Genomic DNA, 14724 nt, shown 5'->3' with positions numbered 1-14724 from the left:
TCATAGAATGGCCCAGATTTACATTTACAAGTTCTCCTTGACTTTAAACCTTCAGATTTACTAGAAAAGGTAAAATAAATCTACACATTGCGGTTCCTGTGTGTCTCCTCATGCTGGTCCTCAACCAGGACCCCCTCCATCTTCCTGTTTTTAGAACCAAACATCTTTCACACACATCAGAGGGGAATATAGACTGATGGTGGAACTTTTCTGTGTTCTAGAACCGGGTGGTGAGACAGAACCCTGGGGAGAGGAACTATCACATATTCTACGCTCTTCTGGCCGGGGTCCCCAGAGAACACAGAGGTGGAGCACCACAGCACCCAGACATCCTACTGGTTCTGCAAAAACTATTTGTTTTCAAATGATCACATGCTCATGCAAAGTTTCTATGTATGTGTGTGTGTGTTTGTGTCGGTGTGTGCTTGACATGTTGCGTGTGCGTATGCGTGTCTTTCAGATGTCTACTTCCTCTCCGAGGGTCCAGAGTCCTACCACTACCTGAGCCAGTCTGGCTGTGTGACGGACAGAAGTCTGGATGACAATCAGCTTTTCAACAGCGTCATGGTAAGGGGGAACCACCCGTTTCCAAACTACTAGAATCACCATCGGAATCTTCAAGATGTTCCATGTTATTACAGTAGAGGGCGATAGAGTCCATTGTAAAATCTGCAAAACTACCTCAAGCCTGTTTCTCACTGTCTCCAGTTCTGTGATCAGGCTCTATTAAAACTCTCAGATGCCCACCCTTCCTAAGCAAGGATGGGAAACTCTGTCTACACAGCTGGTACCAGCTAGATACCAGAGCTGTCAGATCTCATATCTCTCACAGAAAGGCAGTCAGGTCCAATCTTTGGGAGTGTTTTCAAGGCCGCAGTTCCTCCAGTGTCTTGCTCTCCTTTTTGTGTGTGTGTGTTCATGTGTAAAAGTCTGTGTCTTAGTCCTTATCTGTGGGTGTGTGTCTGAGAGTGTGTATATCTGTGTGTCGGAGGCCTGTGTCTCACCTCTTCCCCCTCTCTCTCTTGCTCTCCCTCTCTCTGCCCCCTCTCCCCGCTCTCCCTCCCTCTCTCTCACCCCCTCTCCCTCTTCTCTTTCTCTCACCCCCTCTCCCTCCTCTCCCTCTCTCTCACCCCCTCTCCCTCCTTCTCACCCCCTCTCCTTCTCTCTCACCCCCTCTCCCTCCTCTCCCTCTCTCTCACCCTGTCTCCCTCCTCTCCCTCTCTCCCTCCCTCCCTCCTCTCCCTCTCTCTCACCCCCTCTCCCTCCTCTCCCTCTCTCTCACCCCCTCTCCCTCCTTTCCCCCCTCTCCCTGCTCTCTCTCTCTCACCCCCTCTCCCTCCTCTCCCTCTCTCTCACCCCCTCTCCCTCTCTCTCACCCCCTCTCCCTCTCTCTCACCCCCTCTCCCTCCTCTCTCTCTCTCACCCCCCTCTTCTCTTTCTCTCACCCCCTCTCCCTCTCCCTCCTCTCCCTCTCTCACCCCCCTCTTCTCTTTCTCTCACCCCCTCTCCCTCTCTCTCACCCCCTCTCCCTCCTCTCCCTCTCTCACCCCCTCTCCCTCTCTCTCACCCCCTCTCCCTCTCTCTCCCCCCTTTCCCTCTCTCTTACTGTCTCTGTCCGCTCTCAGGAAGCCCTGAAGGTGATGGGGTTCAGTGAGGAGGACATTAGAGATGTGTTCCAGCTGTTGTCAGCTGTGCTGCAGATGGGCAACATTGAGTTCATGATGGCCGGAGGAGCTCAGATCACCTCTAAAGGAGGTGAGGTGTCATCCATACCTCCTCATGAGTAAACGTAAACATCCTTACGTCCTCATGGCTAAACGTAAAAAGGTCTTTCTTTAGCTAACTTGCTAAGGTCTGTGGCACTAGCACGATGGCTTGAGGTACAGTCGAGATGGTGTGTAGTGGTCAGTAACCCTGTTCTCTGCTGTGTGTCTGTAGTGGTCAGTAACCCTGTTCTCTGCTGTGTGTCTGTAGTGGTCAGTAACCCTGTTCTCTGCTGTGTGTCTGTAGTGGTCAGTAACGTGAGTGAGCTACTGGGTCTGGACTCCTTCCAGCTGTCTGAGGTTCTGACCCAGCGCTCCATGATCCTGAGAGGAGAGGAGATCTGCTCCCCTCTCTCCATTGAGCAGGTAGGCCCCTCCACCACGACCACCTCAGTTCTTCACCTAATAGCTTGTACAGAATGTCCAACTAACACCAACCTGGATAAAGAATATATACATAAACCATAGGGTGGATTAAAAACACACGTAAACCCAAGAATATATGGCAAATTTGACTAATTCTCATTCCTTCTCTTAGTTCACCTTCCCTCTCTCTTTCCCTCTTTCTCCATTCTTCTCTTTCCTCTCCCTCTATCGTCCCCTTGCCCTGGTTCCCTCCACCCCCACATCCCCTTTCAGATCCTAGCGTGACTCTCAGCCATTTCCTGCTTTTTGTCCTCCACATTCCCAGCACAATAAAGGATGGTGATAGCCATCTCAGTGAACATGGGTGCGGTACCCACACACTTTCCACTAGGGGCAGTGTTGCATAAACAGTCCTCTTGACGGAGGACAGGGGCAGAATTCTTTTCTTATCTCTAGCCACGCTCTGTTTCTCATTTGTGCGATAAAAGTCTGATTCTAAGCTTTGTGTATATATGCGATCCTATTCATCATGGACAAATAGAATAATTGAATGTTCCTTTCAGACGGAGGTTGGTAGGCTAGTCCTCCACCCACCCTGTCTTATAGCTCTTGGTGATTATGCAGAGAGGTCCTGGGCCTTTGTGGTCATTACTGGAGGAGAACAAGGAACCTTTTCACTGTTTAAGACAAAGACCTCAGAGCAAGAGCTCTCTGCTCGGGAAATACACAGCCTCCTATGTCTTAATATACTATTATCCCTGCCGGTCTCTCACTTTCTCCTTCTCTGGTCTCTGTCTCGGGTCTCTGTCTCTGGTCTCTTTTTCTCTGGTCTCTCTCAGAACAGACTGTCTCATAGCCAGCAGCCTCTGCAGATCTGTGTGCCCCTCACATCCTGGACTAACAGCCATTCTTCTGGCTCCTTCTGGCTGTTGGTTCCTTTAGCCCCTTGTCCCATTTACCCAACATTCAGCCGTCATGATAGGGGCTGATGAATGACTGTAAAACCCTAGCAGCATTGTTACCTGTTTACTACCCGCACAAACCTGCTATTATTCATTTCAGTAACAACACAATGTCTGGAGGAACCTCTGGCTCGCTGTGTTCTGCTTACATATTCAGCTTGTGTGGTTTCAGCTTCAGTGCAGTTAGTGACCATTCCCCTCTGCAATGGTGGAGATAGGAGGTGAGCAGGTTAGTTCTCCTGGCTTATCTGTGAGTTTCCTGGTGTCTTGTAGAGGTGTGTTGTGTCTTGGCCTCATCCCCTGCTGGCCTCCCAGGTAAACAGGGGCCCATAGGGGCAACAAGACTTGACTCACTGTCCTAGCACCTAGGGCTGTTCCCGACTAAGATTTTCTTTGGTCGACCAAGACTCGACTAGCAGTTCTGAAAATCGACTAATCAAAATTTGAAACGTTTTTTTTTCTATAAATGTCACAAACCATTTTGTGTGATGTTTTACCTCACTGTTTTAAGAGATAATATGAAAGAAATACATATGTAAGAAGGGAGATTGTCAACTACACAAACCGGATCTGACTCAATGTAGCTGCTGGACATTCCAGATTCAGCCGCTATAAAATAAGCTATTGTAGCCGGTGTGAACTGGTGAAACTCACTCCTCAGGTATGTAATCGGCCACCCGCATCAACGAATAATTAGCTTTTCTTTGGCATAGCTGGTAGTGGTTGCGCTTGGCATGTCAGAGATGGTGAGTTCGACTCTTGGTCGGTGCGGCCAGATACCTCTGACGGAGTTTGCTAGCAAGACCACATCCGTTGCATACCCAGTACACTATCACTAATAATAAGCCTTGTGTCACCAGTTCCGTTGTTATCGAAACCGATATGTTACAAAATGCCTGATTGGTTATTATTTATTATCTATTACAATGTACTACAAATTACAAATATTATTTGTTTAACATGCAAATCAGCGCGCTTTTCATGTCTGAAAAAGTGCAGCATGCGAACTTACGTAGAAGCCGAGTGGGGAACAGTGCAACAGAGAAAGATTGTGTTGTCTTGGCCGGAGAAGATAATGTAATTCGATTTGGATGAGATTCTTATAATAGGCATATTCATTTTCAACCCAGCGCGTGTTAGCATGAGCGAAGTAGGCCAATTTATGGTTTTCAGGTGGTAGGCTACATCATATTCAACGTTGAACTATGACAAATGAACTGTTGTTGGTTTAGTTTTCACTCACGTTTTTTGAGTCACACGGTAGCCTACTTTGTAACTAGAGAGCATACAATTTCTGGGGAAATTGTGAGGGTGTGCTTGTGGCTGCCCCAGCTTTCCATACACTCCTGGTGTTTACATATTTCAAAAAGCATTTAAGTGTATGACTACAGTTCTGACCATTGTGTTCCCTTGATAATAAGTTTGTAAAAATGACATGCATCACTCAGATGGAGGAGAGGTGATACTGGTTGGTTGGAAGAGAAGGAGGCCAAATGTAGCTCATGAAGATGCAGCGCTAGATAACTTATTAAATTGTAATCAGATATAAACAACTTGTTGGTTGCCCTATTATGTCCTATTATCCTCCTATCATCGCCCTATTATGTAATTTGAACGCCCTGAACGGCATCATTTGAGTAATGAGGGCAAGCGTAGGCTTATTGATTACTTAAAAAACGTTAAGTTTCATTATGCATCATAGAGGAGCCTAGTTAGAGAAGGATTTAGCAGTTTAATATTAGAAGCCTATTTTATTAATAATTTTCAGAGTAACCTCAAACCTTTCTTTTGTTTCTTTGACCTTACATTTTCTTTGAGGGCTTAGTGGTCTCGGTTTAACATCATTATATATAGCGACATAATTACCGGACACTGTTAGCTCGCAATGTAGACAAAGAATGCCCCTGCAACAAAGTTGTAACTTGGTAACAAGTAGCCAGCTAGAAACCGAGCAGAAGTTTGTAGCCATATAAAGGCCTATAAATATAGGCTACTTGATTTGGCTGCAAGATTCGCTGATTTTGAGTGTCCAAGATATGATGGATTCTGATCTGGATCAACAGTCTAGCCATGTAGCTAAGGCTTGTCCGGGAAGAGTACATTTTTTTTTAACGGCAAGTCTGGAAGATCAATTTAGGCTAGTGCTACTTGCCCCGATGCACTGGACAAGTTATTAAAACTCAAACAAAATAAAATGCAATGTTAGGCCTACTTCACGTTATGTGCCACTCGTTACGTCTTATTTGAGCGAATTCTGCATCAGTAAAACCACCAACCCAAGATCTCTACAGACCAGCTAATTTCCTGCTCAACACTTCAACGGGGGCTTATTACTTGAAAGATGAATTAGGCTATTTACGGTCGTCTCAGTTACACCATGAGGGGTGGGAAATACTGTGATTTGCTTAAGAAGGCAAATGGCTAGTAAAACATAACATTTCATAATAATTTCAATAAATCAAGCAGCGCAGCAAGACCCAGTAAAATGTATATCCTACAGCTAAGCAAGGCTGAAGCAGGCTGACATTAATTATTTTCATGAACAGACAAAGTTTTGACATTGACAAAGTTTAGGCTGTGGCAATGAAGTTCAGGTTAGTAGTCAGATACTTTCACCTATTGAAAAACTTTTGAGTAAGGGGAAAGCCAAACATGTTCCGTCGCCGTTTGACTTTCTAAACATCTCTAAAGAGATGTTTTTGTTAGCTACTCATTAGTGTCTCGGGTAGGCTACAGCGTTGTAGTGAGCCGCCACACTGATTTGAAACCACAGGTAATGGTCATTTCACCAACAAATCGTTTATTAATGTCAAAATAAATCCTACAACAAAAACGTATTTGTGAGGAATGTTTATTTTAACGATTGAAAACAGATGCATCATGACCACTGTAGTATGTGTTGCCCAAGCAACAGAGGCTAATGTCATGATGCTAATGCTTCAGTGAAATAGTAGACTACCGTTTCCGAAAGTAGATGTGGGCCTACTTACTTAATAATATCAGCTAATATTGTACATTACATTTCACAATTATGTTTCACACCACAAAGTAAAATGATTAAATATCACCCTGGCCTCTTTGCTTGTGGCGTTTCTGCAGCTGCCTTGCAGATTAGTATCCCCCAAGTTAACAGATGGGAAACTAATGTTCTGCTAGAGATAGTCACGCGAGTTTTCGTGACGTTGGTGACGTTAGTGGCGTCAGTGACTGTGGCTAGCAAGTTAGCCACCGTTAGCTTCACTTTTTGCCACAAAAACGTAATTTCTACTTAAACCGTGCAATGGAACATAAATCCCAATACAACCAACGCAATCGCTACAGAGACGAACCTTTTGACATCGCCGTTGTCTATGTAGTCCAAATATTGAGGCATCCTTAGGGGGGCGAAAAGAAACAATAAATAATAAATAATATATATGTGAGATAACAATGGTTTGTGCTCGCCGAAGGCAAGCACACCCCAAATATACCGTAAATGAAATGCTGCCATACCACAGATTTCTTTGCCATTTTGCTTAATAACACCGACAAAGGAAGCTATGGCAGAGTTTGTAGTTCAGCAGCCAATTGTGCCTGTGCCGTTTGCAAAAAACTAACAAAACAAAGCACAGATTAACGAATGGGAAAACAATAACGACTTTTCTTTAAAATATATATATATTGAGTTGCTTTATTTGTCTTAAATAATACAATCTACAATTTCTGTAGAACATTTCCTTAATTCTGCCATGGTGACACAAGCGGGAATCAGATCTCACACTGCCATACGGCAGCTCGACTAAAAAAATCTGATTCGGCCAAGAGCATATCGACCAGAGTGGGGTAGCCCTACTAGCGCCTGAACCTTTTATGAAGGACAGATAATGGACATTCTGTCTAAAACACAGAACTTACATTTTGGTCTTTCTAAGTCTGACTGATGATTTAAGCTTTGCACCCCCCCCCCACCCCCCCCCCCCCCCCCCATGATGAACACCAAAGCAGTTTGCCACAGCAACAGGCCAAGGCCGGCATGTAATACTCGATGCTTGCAGCCTAGATGGAGATACTTAGGGGTCAAATGGCTGAGTGGTTAGGGAGTCGGACTATTAATCAGAGGGTTGTTGGTTCGATTCCCGGCCGTGCCAAATGATGTTGTGTCCTTGGGCAAGGCACTTCACTCTACTTGCCTCGGGGGGAATGTCCCTGAACTTACTGTAAGTCTGGATAAGAGCGTCTGCTAAATGACTAAATGAAATAACTTAGACCTGGTTTCTACGGCAACCCTCCATTCCGTTGTGTGATTGACAGGCGGTGGACTCACGGGACTCCGTTGCCATGGCGCTGTACTCCCAGTGTTTTTCCTGGATAATCATGAGGATCAACCAGAAGATCCGGGGGAAAGACAACTTCAAGTCCATAGGCATCCTGGACATCTTTGGCTTCGAGAACTTTGAGGTGGGCCACTGCAACCTGAGACATTGGGGGTGTTTGCAATCACTTTTGAAGTGTGCATGATTTGTCTAGGCCAGCGCAGTGAAACCAAAGCTTCAGTCCCTGGAGAGCTAACTGAGAGACAAAACCACGTATCTTGGTCTTCCCCATGTCATTCTCAGTAAAGACCTGATGCCCTGTTATGTGCAGCTCAACAAACCCAGAGCTTGAAATTCACTTTACAATTTACTTGGTGGCACTGGTGTTTCCAACTTTAAAAAGTTAGGAGCACCAGAAAAATTTAGGAACACCCACCGAATATTAAGGAGCACCACAACAAAAAATTTAAGTTGTGTTGTACAGGGCTCTCAAGTTTTATAAAAAGTTTGGCATGAGATTACCTTACTTGTCAATGTTTGGGTACAAAACTTCCTGGAGACGGGATGGGGGGCGGGATGCTGGTGATGTTTCTAACTGGCTGTTAGGTGCCATTTAATTCTGTATAACACAAGTTAGCCCTTACTTCTCATCGTGAGTAATACAAGGTGTTGCATGAGAAAGGCCTTAGAGTCCAACGAATGTGTGAGAGCCCTGGATTTCTTTGGCACGCTAGTTAGCTCCCTATCATGTGACAAAAGAGCGCAGTAACAAGGAGTGACTGACTGCTAATATTAACCATTAATCCAAAATATGTATTAAAGTTCAGAACGTGAAGATGAAGTTTATTTGGTTATGGAACGTTGGATAGAACGATGGACAGGTCACTATCACCTCACAGCTGGCACATACCATGTAGTAGGCTACTTAGCGAGCATTTTGTAAAAAAAACATAACGATTATTGGGATTCACACAAATGCTCTAGAATATATTTCAAGCCCTTTCTCCATTCTACATGTGCTATGCAGCTGTTGCTTAACAGACCTCCTTCCCCTCCACCTTTCAGGTGAACCGGTTTGAGCAGTTCAACATTAACTACGCCAACGAGAAACTGCAGGAGTACTTCAACAAGCATATATTCTCCCTGGAGCAACTGGAGTACAACAGGTGATCTCTCTGCTCAGGTTCAATCAGGCAAAGTTCAAAGGTCAATCCTTCATTCCTGTTTGGTAATGGGGAACATAGGATATGAAGGCAGTAGGATCACAGTCGTGATGTTTGTGTCTAAGAGGAGTTGCAAGGACAGTGCTTCAGGTGGGGACTGAGTCTGTGTTGAGTGATGGGGAAGTCACAGAGACAGAGAGGGGTCTGGACTGAAGGTGTGGAGGGGGCCATGTTCCCCCCACACACACCTCAGCAGTTCCCCCTATGCCAGTTCTCCTCCTGGGTCTGGCTGAGCCTGGCGTGGTGCCAGACCCTGAGCCTGACTGGGGTTTGTTCTCACTCGGTTGTTTTTCTGTAGATGTACCGGCTCCTTGGACATGCCTCATTTCATCACATGAGCTGCCGGACAATATGGCTATTGTGTCTTTCACACTGTTTATATCTAATGTGCGTGTGTCTGTGTTTTGTGCGTGTGCTTGGGGGGTGGGGTTGAATGTGTGTGTGTGTGTCGGATTGAATGTGTGTGTTTTGTCTCTCCACAGGGAAGGGATTCAGTGGGAAGCCATTGACTGGATGGATAACGCTGAGTGCCTGGACCTCATAGAGAAGGTAGCAGACCATCTGACATAAAGCAGAACATCAATACTGACACATCCTGGGATTATCTTATTGAGCGTATGGAATCTAGCGCTTATGTAATCAGTATCAACCAACAGAACTTGTCTGGTCATGACTAGACAGTTATGATAACACACAACCCCCTCAAACCAGTCTTTCTGTCTGCCTGCTGGCCTTCCATTCTGTCTGTCTGCTAGCCTTCCTTTCTGTCTGTCTGTCTGCCTGCTGGCCTTTCTGTCTGTCTGCCTGTTTGCCTGCTGGCTGGCCTTCCTGTCTGTCTGTCTGTCTCTCTGCCTGCTGGCCTGTCTTCCTCTCTGTCTGTCTGTCTGTTTGCCTGCTGGCCTTCCTGTCTGTCTGTCTGTCTGTCTGTCGGCCTTCCTGTCTGTCTGCCTGCTGGCCTTCCTTTCTGTCTGTCTTTCTGCCCTCTCTTTGACAGTTGGTCCTGTCTTTCAGAAACTGGGCATGTTGGCTCTTATCAACGAGGAGAGCCGCTTCCCTAAAGGCACAGACTACACCCTTCTGGAAAAACTCCACAGCCGGCACGCAGTCAGTACCCACAACACACACACACCATATACTCCATGCCCTCCCCCACAAATACTGTATATGCCTGGACACACCTGTACCATAACCACCCCCCTGGCACACACACACACACAATTATATAAGACTAAAGTTGAGCCCAGTAAGAGTTAATTTGTCCCATAGCTAGTGAATAGAGCTGGTGTTTGCAACATCTCACGCCCCTGTCCTTGCTCGCACGCTAACACAACAATATAGTAACATGATCACCAGGCTCGCCAGGCCTCAGCAGCATTGTGAGCAGGAGAAAAGAGCGTCTTCACAAAGCTGCATGAGGTTAGCGTTAGCGCTAACGCTGCAGGCATGAGGTTAGCTTTAGTTCTAACGGTGCAGGCATGAGGTTAGCTTTAGCGCTAACGGTGCAGGCATGAGGCACTACGAAACAGTAGAGCCATGGGCAAACACACAAACTCCCTGACCTCCCCTCTGCCTCCCACTCTCCCTTCCTTCTCCTCACCCCCTCATATCTTCACACTCTCTCCTCACCATTCTCCCACCCCCTCCTCCCCCTCTCCTCCCCTCCTACAGAAGGTGTAGCTCCTCAGAGACTGAACAAGATGTTTTAGTAATGCTACATCTTAAATCCCCTTCTTCATTTAGGTTGAAAGGGGTTTGCCCACATACTAGCCTTTGTAGTGTTTCCCTTTATTGTTAAACCAGGACACACATATCTCTGGTTGAGCAAGAACGTTTTTATCATGAATCCATGATGGTGAATCTGTGATGCCATGTTCTGATGTTATTTCCTGTGCCTGCAGGCAAACTCCTACTACGTGAAGCCCAGGGTCACGGACCACCAGTTTGGGATCAAGCACTACGCTGGAGAGGTACACACACATACACATTACGCTGGAGTGGTACACACACACACATACACACTACCCTGGAGAGGTACACACACACATACACACTACGCTGGAGAGGTACACACACACACATACACTATGCACTATCCCCCTACCATGCTCTGTCTCCCCCTACCATGCTCTGTCTCCCCCCCTACCATGCTCTGTCTCTCCCCCTACCATGCTCTGTCTCCCCCCCTACCATGCTCTGTCTCCCCCCCTACCATGCTCTGTCTCCCCCTACCATGCTCTGTCTCCCCCTACCATGCTCTGTCTCTCCCCCCCTACCATGCTCTGTCTCCCCCTACCATGCTCTGTCTCCCCCTACCATGCTCTGTCTCCCCCTACCATGCTCTGTCTCCCCCCCTACCATGCTCTGTCTCTCCCCCTACCATGCTCTGTCTCCCCCCCTACCATGCTCTGTCTCCCCCCCTACCATGCTCTGTCTCCCCCTACCATGCTCTGTCTCCCCCTACCATGCTCTGTCTCTCCCCCCCTACCATGCTCTGTCTCTCCCCCTACCATGCTCTGTCTCTCCCTACCATGCTCTGTCTCCCCCCCTACCATGCTCTGTCTCCCCCCCTACCATGCTCTGTCTCCCCCTACCATGCTCTGTCTCCCCCCTACCATGCTCTGTCTCCCCCTACCATGCTCTGTCTCCCCCCCTACCATGCTCTGTCTCCCCCTACCATGCTCTGTCTCCCCCTACCATGCTCTGTCTCCCCCTACCATGCTCTGTCTCCCCCCCTACCATGCTCTGTCTCCCCCCCTACCATGCTCTGTCTCCCCCCCTACCATGCTCTGTCTCCCCCTACCATGCTCTGTCTCCCCCTACCATGCTCTGTCTCTCCCCCCCTACCATGCTCTGTCTCCCCCTACCATGCTCTGTCTCCCCCTACCATGCTCTGTCTCTCCCCCCTACCATGCTCTGTCTCCCCCTACCATGCTCTGTCTCCCCCCCTACCATGCTCTCTCTCCCCCCTACCATGCTCTGTCTCTCCCTACCATGCTCTGTCTCCCCCTACCATGCTCTGTCTCCCCCCCTACCATGCTCTGTCTCCCCCCCTACCATGCTCTGTCTCTCCCCCTACCATGCTCTGTCTCCCCCCCTACCATGCTCTGTCTCCCCCTACCATGCTCTGTCTCCCCCCCTACCATGCTCTGTCTCCCCCTACCATGCTCTGTCTCCCCCCCTACCATGCTCTGTCTCTCCCCCTACCATGCTCTGTCTCCCCCCCAACCTAACCTTAACTCTGCACCACAGATAGGGAGGTTCCTCCCTCTCTTTTCTTCCTTTCTTTCTCTCTCTACCTCCTTCCCTCGTCCTCTCCTCACCCCTTTTAGCCGTTCTAAATGAAGGAAAGAAATTAGTCCTGATAAAAGAGAGAAAGAGGGAAGGAGAAGGAGAGAGAGAGAGCAAGAAAAAGGGCAACAAGCATTCACATAGGAACAACTTCAGAAAGGGGGGAGTGGGAGGTGGAGGAGGTCGGACACTCTGGCTCACACTGGGGGAGTCAAAGGTTGGCTTTGACGGAGAGTGTCCCTGTGACGACCGGCCTGGACAATGTATCCTCAGTGTGAGCGTGGCGGGCCGAGGCTTGGCACAGGACCCCTGATAATGACCCCCACTGCTAGGAAGAGCTAGCTAGGAGACACACACACACACACACTAACACAAACATACATACACACACACACACACACAGACATACACTCATACACACACACATACATGCATACACGTACTAACATACACACACACACACACACACACTCCACCCAGATTCTGTGGTGTTTGTTATCTAAGCCGTGCTATATATAGCCTATATATAGCACTATATATATATATATATATATATATATAATATATATATATTAGTGCTGTCAAACGATTAAAATATTTAATCAAGATTAATCGCATTAATGTCATAGTTAATTCGCGATTAATTACAATTAAATTTTAATGCTCTTATCAACATGGAAAATTGGTTCGGATTGTTTCGTGCAAATATTTTTTTTATTGAAAACAACATTCGCCTGGCTTTGACAAGGGGGCAGAGAATTCGCATCAGCTGTGTGCTTGGCCATCAAGTGGTATTTCAGACTGGACGTGCTGCGATGATAGCTCTGTTTACAACGACAAAACACACAGATCACTTTGGTCTTGTCAATGGAACCATTTGGCAACTTTTTAAAAGTATACTTTCCATTCAGAATCTTATTGGTATCCATTTCGGCGTCTTGCGCTCGCCATCCACTCAAAACGTAACGTTAGCCTACTACCAGAGAATGTCTAATATCCTTAAACGGGCTCTGCTACTACTCTTTAGCCGGCTCGCAAGCCAAACAAGTGTGCGTGGCGTGCCTGTTGTTTTGTTTCCGGTCTAGCTAGATCCGTTGTGGTGTTGTAGTTTTTCTAACGTCGGTAGTTGTTGCAACAGCATGTGACAACAACTACAAAGTTTGCTGGGCCAAAGCTCGTTAATCGCGCGATAAAAAATTTGACGCCGTTAATTTGGGTTTGCATTAACGCCGTTAATAACGCGTTAAACTGACAGCACTAATATATATATGTATAAATATATATATATATTATATGTGTGTATATATATATATATATATATATATATACACACACACATATAATATATATATATAGGTACATCATTGCCCTTGTACTCACATGCACCCTTGAGTCTTAACCCTTGTGCTGCCTTCGGCTCACATGACCCAAAGGTTCATAACAAACCCAATTTTACCCAATACAAAAACAAATACAAACATTTTTCTTTTAACTTTCGCAATGTGGGGGTCTGAGACAGCCTAACGGTTAAAAGAAAATGCTTCACTTTGTTTTTGTATGCGGTAAGGTTGTCTCAATACGACGGTGGGTCACAATGACTGAGATAACACAAGGGTTAATGCATAGAAGTGTGAGATTCACACACGTCAGGGGGGATCATCCTTCACTTAGAACAAACTAACCCAACAGTCATCCACTCAGCCTCGCTCATCTGCCTCTATTTCAATAGAATAGGAATAGGGCTGTAATTATTGTACTGTTTTGGTCTCATCCCTAATGACATCCACAGGCCCACTCCTGTGTTTATGCTGGGCATGCACACATGCAGTAAACAGACGTCCCTAACTGTGTGTGTACCTGTGTCAGGTGCTGTACGATGCACGTGGGATCCTGGAGAAGAACAGAGACACATTCAGAGATGATATCCTGAACATGCTGAGGGAAAGCAGGTCAGCTCCATTCACACCTGGCCATCTCTAACCTTCAGCCTGGCCCTGTGTTTGTGTGTGAATGTGATGTGTGTGTTAATGTGTGAATGTTTACGTGTGTGTTTGTGTGTGAATGTTGACGTGTGTGTGTGTGTGTTTGTGCGAATGTTTACATGTGCATTAGTGTGTGAATGTTCACATGTTTGTGTGTGTTTGTGTTTGCATGACAGGCTGGACTTCATCTACGACCTGTTTGAGCTGGTGGGACCAGCATGCAGGAACGGAGAGGAGACTTTGAAGATGGGTACGGCCCGACGCAAGCCCACAGTCAGCTCCCAGTTCAGGGTGAGATAACATGACAACATGACATCACAACATGACATCACAACATGACATCACAACAAGCCCACAGTCAGCTCCCAGTTCAGGGTGAGATAACATGACAACATGACATCACAACAAGCCCACAGACGTTTTTTTCGTTTTTTTTTACCTAACCCTAACCCTGACCCTGACCCTAACCCTAACCCTAACCCTAACCCTAACCCTATCTTTATTTGTAGTACAGGCCCCATGACAAGAACATGTCAACATGACAACACAACATTACAACATGCCTGGGAAGCTATCTATCGTTACACTAAAGTGTGTGTGTGTTAGTAGAAGTTATAAGAAGAGACAAGGTTAGGGTTATGGAATGATAAAAGTGAGATACAGCGTCTGACAGGGTGAGAGAATACTGGCTGTGTACTAGGGGGCAGGGGTATGTGGGGGTGAAGAGGCCGTTTGGAGGGGTTTGGAGGGTAACTTGTCCTAACTACGTATGGGGAGGGGGGGATATCTGGCTAGGTATGTGAAGGGAATGAGTGGGGAGATCTGGCAGGATTCCCTGGAGCGCAGCT

The 14724-nt window shown here is 46.7% G+C and overlaps 1 protein-coding gene across 1 annotated transcript in view; it reads left to right on the top strand.

Annotated features, from left to right (window-relative positions):
* The first annotated feature begins 221 nt into the window (after window positions 1-221).
* Window positions 222-14724, top strand: part of LOC146235152 (unconventional myosin-X-like) — a 40136-nt gene continuing 25633 nt past the window's right edge. Inside the window, exons 1-11 of the mRNA XM_084688779.1 lie at window positions 222-306; window positions 461-567; window positions 1626-1755; window positions 2011-2129; window positions 7382-7528; window positions 8449-8549; window positions 9089-9155; window positions 9618-9710; window positions 10505-10573; window positions 13761-13843; window positions 14053-14167. Of these exons, the coding sequence (XP_084544905.1) occupies window positions 565-567; window positions 1626-1755; window positions 2011-2129; window positions 7382-7528; window positions 8449-8549; window positions 9089-9155; window positions 9618-9710; window positions 10505-10573; window positions 13761-13843; window positions 14053-14167 (927 nt within the window). The 5' untranslated portion in view covers window positions 222-306; window positions 461-564. The remainder of the gene's footprint in view (window positions 307-460; window positions 568-1625; window positions 1756-2010; window positions 2130-7381; window positions 7529-8448; window positions 8550-9088; window positions 9156-9617; window positions 9711-10504; window positions 10574-13760; window positions 13844-14052; window positions 14168-14724) is intronic.

Source organism: Hypomesus nipponensis, chromosome 23 (genome assembly GCF_054491055.1).
Source record: "Hypomesus nipponensis isolate SF chromosome 23, ASM5449105v1, whole genome shotgun sequence".
Lineage (NCBI taxonomy): Eukaryota > Metazoa > Chordata > Actinopteri > Osmeriformes > Osmeridae > Hypomesus > Hypomesus nipponensis.
The sequence above is the reverse complement of the archived record's forward strand: the minus strand, read 5'-3'. Positions and strand labels throughout refer to the sequence as shown.